Source organism: Nomascus leucogenys, chromosome 12 (genome assembly GCF_006542625.1).
Source record: "Nomascus leucogenys isolate Asia chromosome 12, Asia_NLE_v1, whole genome shotgun sequence".
Classification (NCBI taxonomy): Eukaryota; Metazoa; Chordata; class Mammalia; order Primates; family Hylobatidae; genus Nomascus; species Nomascus leucogenys.
Genome location: NC_044392.1, coordinates 40,858,177 through 40,871,204, shown reverse-complemented (window position 1 = coordinate 40,871,204; position 13,028 = coordinate 40,858,177). Strand labels below are relative to the sequence as shown.

Below are 13,028 nucleotides of genomic sequence, written 5' to 3'. Positions count from 1 at the left end.
GTTTGGTTCCCAGACCAAATTCTAAGGTGGTATGAAGGCACAGTAAGCCTCCACGATTCTGGATGTTCAGGACCAAAAACCGGACTTATTATTTTTGGTCTTGGAGTAGAGGTTCCCTTTTCTCCCCATTTCCAAGGGTAGAAAGACTGAAATTTCTTGTACCTATGTTTGTCTAAATTTTTTGTTAAGTCACTATCAACAGTTGGACTCACTAGTGCATTGGGACAGAATTGAGTTTGTCCTGTGCAATCGTGGTAGAATTGACCTCGAGGTGCCCAATCTATAACAGTTCCAAATGTGTTGTTTTGTAAAATCACAGCACTATTGGCCACACATTCTTCCCAAACTAAATCTTTTGTTTCTATGGAAATCTCCTTGGGGCAAGGTCTTCCTTTTGGCCTAAATTTTAATGATCTTTGATAAGAGAAGTCTTGTAAATAGTTTACCTGTGGTTTGAGTGACATACCGCTTACCATATGATAAGTAAATCTACTGGTGGGATTGAGAGTAGGTACTTCTACCAACCAACTTTGGATAGCAGGCATTAAACATCCTGGTGCTCTCCTGAGACATATAGGAGGATAACGATACCCAATGGAAATATTTATCATCATTCCTTCTTCCTCCGGTTTTGCAGGGCAACGATCATCTGTGGGACCAGCTACCCACACACTATTATTAACATATACTTCAATGGGATTATCCATCCAAGTGACTGCCCGAATTAAGGGCGGGAAAGGCACATAGGCCCAGTAGGTATAATTAGCTGCAGCTGCTCCTGCAGGCATGGGGAGACTTACCACTGTTGATACAACCATTAAAGCTGCAAACAGCATTTTTTCTGAGGTTTGTGTCACCTTTGTGCTAGCTAGGCTTTTTCTAGCTAACAGTGTCAGCTTCTTTAACTGTGCCCAGGTTGGCAGCTCCGCCTTCTTGGTGCATGGTGACTTCATCTGTTTTTCTAATATCACCACTTGATTCATCCTGCGAGTCAATGGTGCCCGATTGCGGTGTTTCCATCTCCGTGGAGGCGCTTTTCTTTGCATCTCTGATGGGTTCATTGTAGAACTTCAAATGTCTAGTGGGTATCCAAACAGGAAGCTGATTTTCTCCTGGTGAAACACAAGCAAAACCTCTTCCCCAGGTTATCACCTTCCCTATCTCCCATGTCCTATTTTTGTTGTCTTTCCACCAAATCAGTTTTCCTTCATGTGGACTGTTCTTTTTACCCATAAGATGTTGTTCTGCAGAAGTAGTAGTCTGATCTCTATAAATGTTTAAAACATTTAAAGTATAGAGTGCTAGATTAAGCTGCATCTGAGGAGAGGTACACTCCTTACCGTCTCCCCCTTTTTTTTGTTTAACTAACTGAGTTTTGAGTGTTCTATTAGTTCTTTCAACTATGGCCTGTCCTTGGGAATTATAAGGAATTCCTGTTGTATGTGTAATATTCCACTGATTTAAGAATTTTTGGAAAGCTTTACTACAATAACCTGGTCCATTGTCAGTTTTAATTTTTTCTGGAACTCCCATCACAGCAAAACAAGATAATAAATGTTTTTTAACATGGGAAGTACTTTCTCCTGTCTGGCATGTTGCCCATATGAAATGTGAATAAGTATCAACTGTTACATGAACATATGATAATTTTCCAAATGAAGGTACATGGGTAACATCCATTTGCCATAATGCGTTAGGACACAGACCTCTGGGATTAACTCCTGCCTCTTGGGTGGGCAGGTGTAGTACTTGACACTGGGTACAATGTTGTACAATATATTTTTTGCCTGTTTCCACGTGACATCAAATTTGTTTTTTAACCCTGCTGCATTTGCATGAGTCAAAGCATGAAGTTCTTGTGCTTTTATGAATGCAGAGGATACCAGGAAGTCAGCTTTTTCATTTGCTTCAGTTAAAGGTCCTGGTACATTAGTATGTGCTCGAATGAGTAGTATAAAATGGGAAATTCCTTTTTCTTACAGTTTGTTGTAACAAATTGAACAGCTGGTTTAACTGATCATCCATGCTATATTTAATTAGAGCTGTCTCAACATCCCTTGTAGCCTGTACTACATATGCAGAATCTGATATAATATTAACAGGTTGATTAAAATCTTCTAACACTGTAATGACTGCAATCAACTCTGCCCTCTGAGCTGATTGATATTGAGTTTTGATTACTCGCTCCTTTGGCCCTGTGTAAGCCGCTTTTCCATTGCTGGAACCATCAGTAAATACTGTCAAAGCATTTTCTAAAGGTTCATGTCTGGTAATTTTAGGTAAGATCCAAGTAGTCAATTTTAAAAACTGGAAGATTTTTGTTTTTGGGTAATGATTATCAATAATTCCCACAAAATCAGCAAGGCCAATTTGCCATGCACCAGAATTGATAAAGGCTTGCTTAACTTGTTCCTTGGTTAAAGGAACACTATTCTGTCTGGGTCGTTACCACACAATTTTATTATTCGTAATCTTGTCTGACCAATTAATGTAGCTATTTGGTCCAAGTACAATGTAAAAGTCTTAATTGTACTGTGAGGAAGGAATGACCACTCCACAAGATCAGTATTTTGAACAATGATGCCTGTTGGAGAATGTGCAGTGGCAAAAATTAAAAGTTGGAGTGGAGCTAAAGAATCTATTCTATTTATTTGCGCTGACTGAATTTTTTCTTCCACTAATTTAATTTCTTTAGTTGCCTCTGGGGTTAATATTCTTTTACTATTTAAGTCTGGATCTCCTCTAAGGATAGAGAACAAATTTGACATGGCATAGGTAGGAATGCCTAGAGTTGGCCGAATCCAATTAATATCGCCTAACAATTTTTGAAAATCATTTAGTGTTTTTAACATGTCTTTTCTTATTTCTATTTTTTGTGGCTTAATTTTTCTATTTTCTATTTGCATCCTCAAATAATGAAAAGGATCAGAGGTTTGGATCTTATCAGATGCTATTGTTAGTCCTGCGTTGGCAACCTCTGCTTGCAGAAATGTGTAACAGTCAATTAATTTGTCTCTTGTTTCTGCAGCACATAAAATATCATCAATATAGTGAATGATATAACAATCTGAAAATTTGTCTCTAACTGGTTGAAGGACTTGACCTATGAAAGTTTGACAAATAGTTGGACTATTAAGCATTCCCTGAGGTAATACTTTCCACTGAAACCTGGTGGCTGGTTCTTTATTATTTATGGCTGGTATAGTAAAGGCAAATTTTTCACAATCTTGCTCTGCCAGAGGAATGGTAAAAAAGCAATCCTTAAGATCAATTACAATTAAAGGCCAGTCTTTTGGGATCATGGCCGGAGAGGGCAATCCAGGTTGGAGAGGCCCCATGGGTTGAATTACAGCGTTTATGGCTCTTAAGTCCATTAACATACGCCATTTGCCTGACTTTTTCTGAATTACAAATACAGGAGAATTCCAGGGTGAGAATGAAGGCTCAATGTGTCCCTTTTCTAATTGTTCCTTTGCTAATAAGTGTAAAGCCTCCAGTTTTTGCTTTGGTAGCGGCCACTGATTTACCCATACCGGTTTTTCTGCTTTCCAAGTTAATGGAATGGGTTTACGAGGCTGTACAGTGGCCGCCCCTAAAAAGGATACCCTATTCCTTTTCTTTGTAGATTTTTCTTAGTCTCAATTGGGACTTTAATGCCATTTTCATTTTTTCCTAATCCCTTCCCTGGTATATATCCCATCTTAGTCATGATTTTTTGACTCATGGGGCTGTATAATGGAGCAGGCATAATGATTTCTGCACCCCATTGTTGTAACAAATCTCGACCCCATAGATTAACAGGAATTGAAGTAATCATTGGCTGAACAGTACTTTCTTGATTATCTGGCCCTAAACAATGTAAAGTCATTGTACTTTCATATACTTCTGCAGCTGTGCCTACGCCGACAAGTTTTGTTACAGCCTGTTGTTTAGGCCAATTTTTTGGCCACTGATTTAAAGCAATTACAGAGATATCTGCTCCTGTGTCTACCAACCCTTCAAACTGTTTTCCTTGAATAATGACCTTACACACAGGTCTGCTCTCAGAGACCATACTTGCCCAGTATGCAGCCTTTCCTGCCAGATCAGTGCTTCCGAACCCTCCTGTTCTTTTTATCTCACTGTTTCCAATTTTAATATAAGGTAGGAGTAATAATTGAGCGATCCTGTCTCCTGGACTGGCACTCCAAGGAATAGAGGAACTAATAACCAATTGAATTTCACCTTCATAGTCTGAATTAACCACACCAGTATGAATTTGAACTCCTTTTAGATTTAAACTTGATCTTTCTAAGATTAGTCCTACAGTCCCCTCAGGCAATGGGCCGTATACCCCTGTGGGGATTTTTTGTGGAGGCTCCCCTGCAAGCAGAGAGACTGCTTGTAAAGTACACAAATCTACTGCTGCACTGCCACTTGTGGCGGGGGATAATTGCTGTATTGTGATAACTGGCTTAATCCTTGAGACACTTGCGACAGTGGGGGTTGTTGTTCCTGAAAACCCTGAGGAACAAAGGGTTGAATTTGGAACGCCCCAGTTTGTTGCGGGGCCTGAGGCTGGCCCCTCCTCTCGTTTCCCGACAGTGGTTGCCCATTTTTATCAAATTTAGAACGACATTGATTACCCCAATGTTTTCCCTTTTTACATCTTGGACATAGGCCAGGTGGCCCTTTATCTGTTCTTGTAGTAGCTTGAGTAGTTACATTTGGCTTATTTGTGACTAGGCAGTTCTTTTTTAGATGACCAATTTGACCACAATTATAACATTTTCCCCCAAATGTTTTCACTTGTCCTCCTAAAGCAACTCCTGTGATTGCCTGAGCCATAAGCATAGCTTTATGCATAGCTCCTCCAATTCCATCACATGCTTTAACATACTCTGAGATTACATCTGATCCTGCGGGAACCCTTCCTTTTAATGGCTTAATGGCTGATTGACAGTCCGGATTGGCGTTTTCATATGCCATCAACTCCACTATGACTTTACGGGCATTCTCATCGGTAATTGACTTTTGAGCAGCATCTTGAAGTCTTGCTACAAAATCAGGGTATGGCTCTTTAGAGCCTTGTCTTATTGTATTAAAGGAAGGGCAGGCGGTTCCTGGGTCTTGGATTTTCTCCCAGGCCCTAAGGCAGATAGCCCTGATTTGCTCAATGGCCTCATTTGGCATTATTGCTTGTTGGTCAACAGTGCTCCAATTTTGACCTATTCCTAATAGTTGATCTGCATCTATGTTAATTGGAGGATTGGCAGTCCTATTTCTTCGGGCCTGTACTTGTGCCCCATCAATCCACCAAGTCTTAAATTGTAAAAATTGAGAGGGTGAGAGTGATGATTTTGCCAGAATCTCCCAATCATAAGGAATGAGTCTATGTCCATGAGCAATAGAATCTAACAATGTTCTCATGTAAGGAGAGTTGGGTCCATACTGTTTTACTCCTTCTTTCAGCTCTTTTAGCATTTTTATAGAAAAGGACTGATATCTGGCTTCAGCTACGGGAGGCTCTCCCTCTTGGGCCCCTTCTCCAGGTGGAGCTGTTGTAAGAGGAGTTGGCCCTCGTGGTTTAGACTCTGATGGCTCTGTCAATTCTGGATCTTTTTCCTCTAATTTTAACGTTTCAGGATATATTACCTCCTGTAATTGATTATTGTCAACATTTTGCGTTGACCGAGCCATTACCGGCTCTGCTACACATTTACAGTGTGAACTTTCTTTTCTTTTCCGGGACTCTATCCCTGCCTCTTTTTCACAATTTACTGCACAGCTTTTAGGGACATCGGAAACTGGAACGCTATCTTCTTCTGTTTGCAGCGGTTCTAAAGCTACTTTAATAATGACCCAATCATTCCATACTGTAAGTGGAATGATTTTACCTTCCCTACTTGCTTGTTTTAATTCTTTGCCAATTTTTTCCCAATCTTTTAGATCTAAAGTTCCCTGTTCTGGAAACCATGGGCAAAACTGTTCTATTGTTTGAAAGAGTGTATTTAGATTTTTGGTAGACACTTTAACTCCCCCTCTTTTTAAGAGAATTTTTATAAAGCTGCGATAAGAGGCATATTTACTTTTAGTTTGCCCCATTGTTACCCTAGGTTCTTCCGAGCGCACAAGCTTACCGCAAGGCTGACTGTAGACGTACTCGGGAGTCTCTCGTCGACTTGTCCTCAATGACCACGCTCCAGTGTACCTTCACCTTAGAGAAAAGCGCCTCCACGTTGAGTGCCAGATGTAGAGGCTGGCCCTGCCCCTCCACACCTGTGGGTGCTTCTCGTTAGGTGGGACGAAAGACTTGAGAAAAGGAATAAGACACAGAGACAAAATGTAGAGAAGGAAAAGCGGGGCCCAGGGGACCGGTGCTGTGCTTACAGAGGACCCACACTGGCACCGGCCTCTGAGTTCCCTTAGTATTTATTCATAATTATCTTTACCATCACCGGTGCTGTGCTTTGAAATGTATATGCGAACATCTCCATAAACCTTTTAGCAGTATTGCTTCAGCAAGCCCCACCTTATTCCTAAAGGCGGTTTTCTCCTTTATCTTTAAACAAAGCACATTCTGCACCACCCAAAACCCTTTTAACCTTAAGTCACCACAGCACATGTCTCTTGCGAGGACAAGGTTGGGGGTAGGGTCACAGACTAACGGCATCTCAAATACAGAACTAAATGGAGTCTCTTATGTCTACTTCCTTCTATATAGACACAGTAACAGGCTGATCTCTCTTTCTTTTCCCCACACTCTCACACTTTAGGCACTCACAGTTTTTCAGCTATTTCACAGAGTTTGCAGTGGCAAGCCACTTCTTTCAAAGGGCTGGTGAATTCTTTCAGTTTTCCTGGTATGTTCCTGCAGCAGTTCTTGGAGCAAAAGTTCATGATGTGAGTCTCCACACATGTTCGTCTGAGTGAGAGTTGCAAGTTAGTCCTGGCTCCTAGCTGCCATCCCCTGCCCCAGGGTAATTATTAATAGCATCTTTTTTTATTTTGCAGTGGGTCTCAGTAGATCACTATGTGATCTACCTGTTATAATATTTCAATTGCCTGTGTTCTTTGTATCTCCTGCAGGATGACAAGCCAAACACTTAGTAGGAACTTAATAACTTTGTTGAATGAGTGAAGCATTGAGTAGAACTAGAAGTCTTCTGTGAAATAAACTTAGTACAGTTAACCTTTTAGAGCCTCTCATCAATCCCACATTGGCCTCCTTATCTCCTTTCAGCCTGTAAGAGCTGAGAAACCAGCCACAGATGCTAAGGTTGGGTGGATTGTGTTGCTATATCACCCTCTTGTGGCTGGTGTGAGAAACTCATCACGAAATCCTTTCTGTGGTATAAGCAGTTCTATAGATCTCAACCCAGATCTCATTTTGGTTTCTGGTTAGATGTGGTCATCACTATTTTTTTAAAAGTTTCTCAGGTAATTCTAATATTTAGGTAACCTTGGGTGCTATTGGCAGGTTTGGGCCATGCTTACGTGACCAGGTGGCCACTTTTGACGGATCTACTTCTTGGTATATAGAAGTGCATTTAGTTTTCTCAAAGCTCACCAGGGGGCCAGCATATCTCTAGATCAGTGGTTCTCAGCTGGGGGAGATTTTGCCAAGCAGGGGACATTTGGTAGTGTTTGGAGACACTTGATTGTCACAATCAAGGACAGGGCATGTGCTATACACCCAGTGGGCCGAGGCCAGGGATGCTGTTAAACACCCTACAGTGCACAGGACAGCCCCATGACAAAAAAATCATCCAGCCCCAAATGTCAATAGCGTGGCAGTTGAGAAACCCTGCTCTAGATTTTGTCCACAAGGGGAATTTGGCGGAGTTCAGGGAAGGGAATTACTCTGGCAGTGACAAAAATTAAACAATCTTTTCAACACAGTTCTCCATGTGGAGGGTGGTTCCTGATCTTTGGTGAAGGGGGATGCCAAGCTAACCCTTGTCCACCTCCAGGAAAGGGACAACCTCACATCCTATCTGATCAAACCTGCCTCCTTCAGCATTTCATAACTATGGCATGGAGACATAAGGCCAGGAAACACATCATGCCATACTACTGTGTTATAAATCCTTTAGGAAACACAAGACAAAAGTGCAATTTCCTTGATGGACTGGCTGTAATTTATTCATTTCCAAAAAGTAGAAACATAAACTTCAGAAGAAGAATCAATTCACAGTGGCTTCTCAGCCAGCACACACCACCCCCTGTAACAATCACATCCCCGCTGTGTGAATGGAGGAAGCGTCCTGAAGAGCCTGGAACTGTGCCCAGTTGTACTTCAGAACATCAGTCCCTTCAGACTGAGAATGGGTGTGTTCCTCCTGACTTCTGTAGAATTCAGACATGCTTGGTCAAAAGAAAACAGCATCAGAGGGGAAACACGGGGAAAACTTACTGTTTTAAGTCTGAGGAAAAGGCAAGCTCCCTCTCTCCAGAGTGCCTTTGGGGGGAAACTAGAGAGTGGTGAATGTATCACCAGACGGGGTTGTTTTACCACTTGTAACCATGGTCTAGGGTGAGAGGCATAATGCCAGTGCTGTTTGGTGGGTGGCCCAAAAGACTCCCTCCCCAGTGAGGTCTTGAGCCCAGGGGTTCAGGATACTTGGAAGTGATAGCCTCTTCTTCACCCTTTGTTTCTGCCCTTCCATCAGGTAGAATTCAGCTACTGGAAAAACCCAAGTGCTGGGAACTGAGCTTCTAGAGCAATCTGGGTTGTAGTAAAGGTCTCATAAGCCCAGGGTTTACAAATCTTCATTAGTAGCTCCACAGTTTTGAGAGTAGACAGTGAATGAGGGTAAGGTTATACAAGGGTGGCATAGTGGATAATTGTGAGGCTTTTTTGTCTGCCTAGCACCTGAATCCCACTTCTATTATTTGTAGAATTCCTTAACTCATAAGAAGTGAAAGTGGAAAATGCCAGATATTCAATTCCCAGCCTCCCTTGGAGATAAGACATGGACATGTGACCTAGGATTGGCCACTCAATCCCAGACTTTGAATTATAAGCTAGAGATGAAAGGATGAAGAAGGGACCCTGGAGAATTCATTTTCCTGGCAGACAGTGCAGCAGTAACAGTAACGTCAAGTTTCCAAGTCCAGCAGAGACAGTGAGGCAGTGGTAGAGTCTGTGCCTAGTGCTGGGGACAGTGGCTGTGCATGAACAGGATCGTCATCCCTGGGCTGATTTTGTAATTTTGGCTGTGCTCCCAGCCACAGCCTAGTCTCCTCTTTTCCTGCTCACTTTCAAACCGTGGTTTTGCAGAACCTTCTGGAAGTTATTGGAACCAATCAGTATCTTTTCAATAGGTTCCTTTTCTACATAAAAAAGCCAAAGCCAGCTTCTGTTGATTGCAACTAAGAACTCTATTAAAGAAGCTGGTACCAGGAAACGAGATGCACTAAGCAACAGGCTTACAATGTGAATTGACCTCATAGAGGAGGTAAGATACAAGGCAATAAGGACCTGAATTTTGAGCTGGGAAGTTGGTGCCCCTTATTATGCAATGGTATGATAGTGGCTGCTTCTTACAGTACTTGCCAAGTTTATATAAGAACCAATAAGAAAAAGAAGGGCTTAAATTGAAGACAGCCTGTCTGAAAGCAGAGAATAGGAAAAAATATAAGACTTTACTTAAAAAGGCTCTTTCTGCCTGCAGCTTGCAAAATAAGTTATTGAGCATTCAATGATTTGAAGTTGTTAGACCAAAATAACTTAATTTTCTATTAGAAGATAAATTTAGTGTGAGGAGAGGTATGCAGGGAGTAGAAAGTGCCTAGGAAAGACCTTGACCTGCAATATCCTTTGAAGCCCTGGATATAAGATAGGTTCAGAATCTGGTCACAGAGAGTCTTAGCTGAGGTTCCAGGTTTGTTGTTCAAGGGAATCAACAGAGAACTGGGATTTAAACATCATTTTGAGAAGTGAAAAATCACCACGGGACAAGTTCCTCTGAGTATTCCAAGCTCCTTAGTAACAGCACCATCAAACATTTGCTACTTTTTTCTTTAAAACTGAATGCCATTTGCACAGAACTGTACTTTTAAGGCTCTTACATGGTTTCCAGTCCACTGTTCAAAACTCAGAGATCTCAAAATCATTCTTTCTGTTTATTGACTTTTTAGCTTCTGGGTTTTGCAAATAAAATAATATTCTTAGCTTCCTTTATACAATAATATCAGAGTGTTTTATGTATAATAAGAAATTCACCCTTCAGCCTCTATTCGCTCTTTATCCTGAGAGAGAAACTGAGGCACAGAGGCTTGATCAGGTCTGCAGGTTATCATGATCAGCTCCCAAAACAAAGTAAAGATGGCCAAAATGTAAACTTTTCCAGACTTTGTGACTGGTGGTCCAGTGTGTGAGATAGGTACTCAGATGTCCTGGCTTTCAGTCTTTGATTTTTATTATCCAGTTCCAGCCAAGAGCAAGATGCCCAAAGTCTGAACTCACATTACTGTCCATTTCATCTGCTGCAACACAAAGATGGAACGCTGTTATCAAGTAACGCTCTGTTCTGCACCTGCAGCCACTGCAGACCAAGCTAAATTCTTGGGAAGCCTCACTTCCTTGTTCATTTCACAGATGTATGTGGAAGAAACATCACCAGGGAGTTGATCTGAGAAGGGTACAGACGTGTAGCATGTCTGTCAGAGGAAACTTGGGGCCTGGGGCCAAGTTTGGTGTTCATTTTGGTTTTTCCATTTTCCTTCAGAAAGTCCCTTTGTTGGGTCTCTGGTGTCAGCTCTCTGGAAGTGTCACACTAGCATAGACTGTGATGGAATTTGTTTCCTGGGGACAAAGCAGAAGTCTGTGAGTAGAGGGACTGGATACTCACTTCACAGCATGCAAATGAAAACAGTGCTGCTGAGGAAAAGGAAAGGGTCTTAGAGATCATGGCTTGTGCAGGGTCTGTCACAGACAGGGCCTTGCTGGGACAGCACTTGGGTTCCCACACTGCTTCTCCACCTGCAACAAGGGCCACAGCTCCCTTCCAAGCATACGCATGCCATTATGGGGAGCATGATCTGAGGACCAGCACTCAGTGCCCTGTCTCCCTCTTTGCCCTCTCCCCTTCCATCCCCTTGTAAGGAAAACCATTTGTTTTGCTGTTACATATGGGTCACAATCTGGGAAGCCAAGAGAGTTGTAAATTATTGAGTTCTTAAAAAGTCTAGTGGGACTCAAAGGGAGAAGAGAAAAGTGGTATTGGCAGGAGAGAGGAAGGGAAGAAGAGGGTTATGCGCAAAGATCTCTCATGTCAAAGAAACAAAGAAAAGAGAATTTAAGGGGTTTTGCCATAAAATGTTAACTGTAGCATACGGTTTTTGTCCTTAAGTAAACTTCATTAAAAATCTATATATTTTTTTGAAGCTTTTGAAGGCAAGTTTATATTTTTACTTCCCTCTTAGATATGACTGTGAACTGAGAATGGACCTCAAGTTGAAGATCGATTTCATCTTGTAACAGGGCACCTGCCCAGGCATTTCTGAGTGAGTGTGTGTGCAGTAGGAGCTTTGAAAAATAAGGTGGATGCAGGCATTTGTGTGACCTTTGTGCCTCTATAATCCTGGGCTCTCTTCTGAAAAAGCCCAAATGGAGCAAAGATTTCAGCCCAGAATTTATTTATATTCATTCAGTAAAGGAAAGATTCCTGTCAGAAGTAAACTTAGTCCCTGCTGATCTTGCAGTAGGGTAGAAGATGCAAGTCTCATTTTGAGCTGCACCTCATATTCTCTTCTAGGCTTAACACCTACGCAGATCTCCACCCCTAAATATTCTGATCAAATGGGGCTGGACAGACTCTAGGCATGAGCATTTTTACAACGGTTCCCTGGTGATTCTGTTTTGTAGCTGGAGTTGAGAACTCCTGGACTCCAGCTGCTGTTCTTAAACTTGAGTGTGTATCAGAATTACCTGGGGTGTGGGTTTTTTTAAATACGTAGGTCCTTGGCTACTCTCCACAGACATTTTCATTTAACAGAATCCAAGGTGGAAGGCCCTAGGAATCTTTATTTTTAACAAGTACGCTGGCCAATTCTGATGTGGTCCTTGGACAACTCTCAGAGAAACACTGGCCAGCAGGGGGTGAGCAGTGGCCCTGTGTGAACAGGTATTGGGGGTTTCATGGAAATTGGAAAACCGAAGCCACAGAGACTCCTTTTTGCCTGCATGCTGTGGCCTCCCTTCCCCAGTCCAGGACTCGTCAATCTGTTTCATTTCATTTGTTTTGTTTTAATTTTTTTTTTTTTACCTTTATTTTAAGTTCAGGCATACATGTGCCGGTTTGTTATATAGGTAAACTTGTGTCATGGGGATTTGTTGTACACATTATTTTGTCACCCAGGTATGAAGCCTAGTGCCCCATAGCTATTTTTCCTGATCCTCTCCCTCCCCCCACCTTAAAAAAAAAACTTCCTCATTTTCCCCTCCTCCATGTATTCCCTCTCTACAGAGAGTAGGCAGAGAGATGCCTCACCTGGACAGACTCTGGGACAGGCTCTGTGGCAGCAACATATATGGTGGTGCAAGGGTCCTGAGCTGGGAAGGGGTCAAGTTTCTTCTGAAGAGGCTACAAGAGAAGCAAAGAAAGCAGATTAGCTGAACAGAGAGAGCTAGTTCTCACCCAACTCTCTGATAGAGAAGCACAGACTCAAGAAGCCTTGAGGCAGAAAGTTCCTTCGAGTCATTTGGTCCAACCTCCTTCTCAGATGGGAATTCTCCCCCAAATTCTTTGGAACTCAATTCCCCAGGCTTTGCTTGGACTCCCCAAGTGGCGTCTTGGAGTGCACAACCTCCCAAGGCAGCCTCATCCATTGTCAATGCTTCCCATATGTTTTAAATGTCTTCCTCACAAGAAACTGAAATTGGTGTGGCTCTTACAGGGGCAGCTGGAGGGGACAGAATAGCAACAGAATTTAGTCCGTCTCACTCATCTCAACGGCTACATGCAGAGTTCTTGCATCCCACACTGCCATTCCTACTCTTCCTCCTCCTCACATATGTCTTCTCATTTGCCTCACAACCACTC

The 13,028-nt window shown here is 42.2% G+C and overlaps 1 protein-coding gene across 2 annotated transcripts in view; it reads right to left on the bottom strand.

Moving 5' to 3' along the window:
• Positions 1-8,102: 8,102 nt before the first annotated feature.
• SLAMF1 (signaling lymphocytic activation molecule family member 1) overlaps positions 8,103-13,028 on the bottom strand; it is a 39,862-nt gene continuing 34,936 nt past the window's right edge. For both annotated transcript variants that reach the window (XM_030823203.1, XM_030823204.1), the window contains 2 exons: positions 12,477-12,569; positions 8,103-10,789 (listed from right to left, as the gene is read on the bottom strand). In XM_030823203.1, the coding sequence (XP_030679063.1) occupies positions 10,756-10,789; positions 12,477-12,569 (127 nt within the window). In that variant the 3' untranslated portion in view covers positions 8,103-10,755. The remainder of the gene's footprint in view (positions 10,790-12,476; positions 12,570-13,028) is intronic.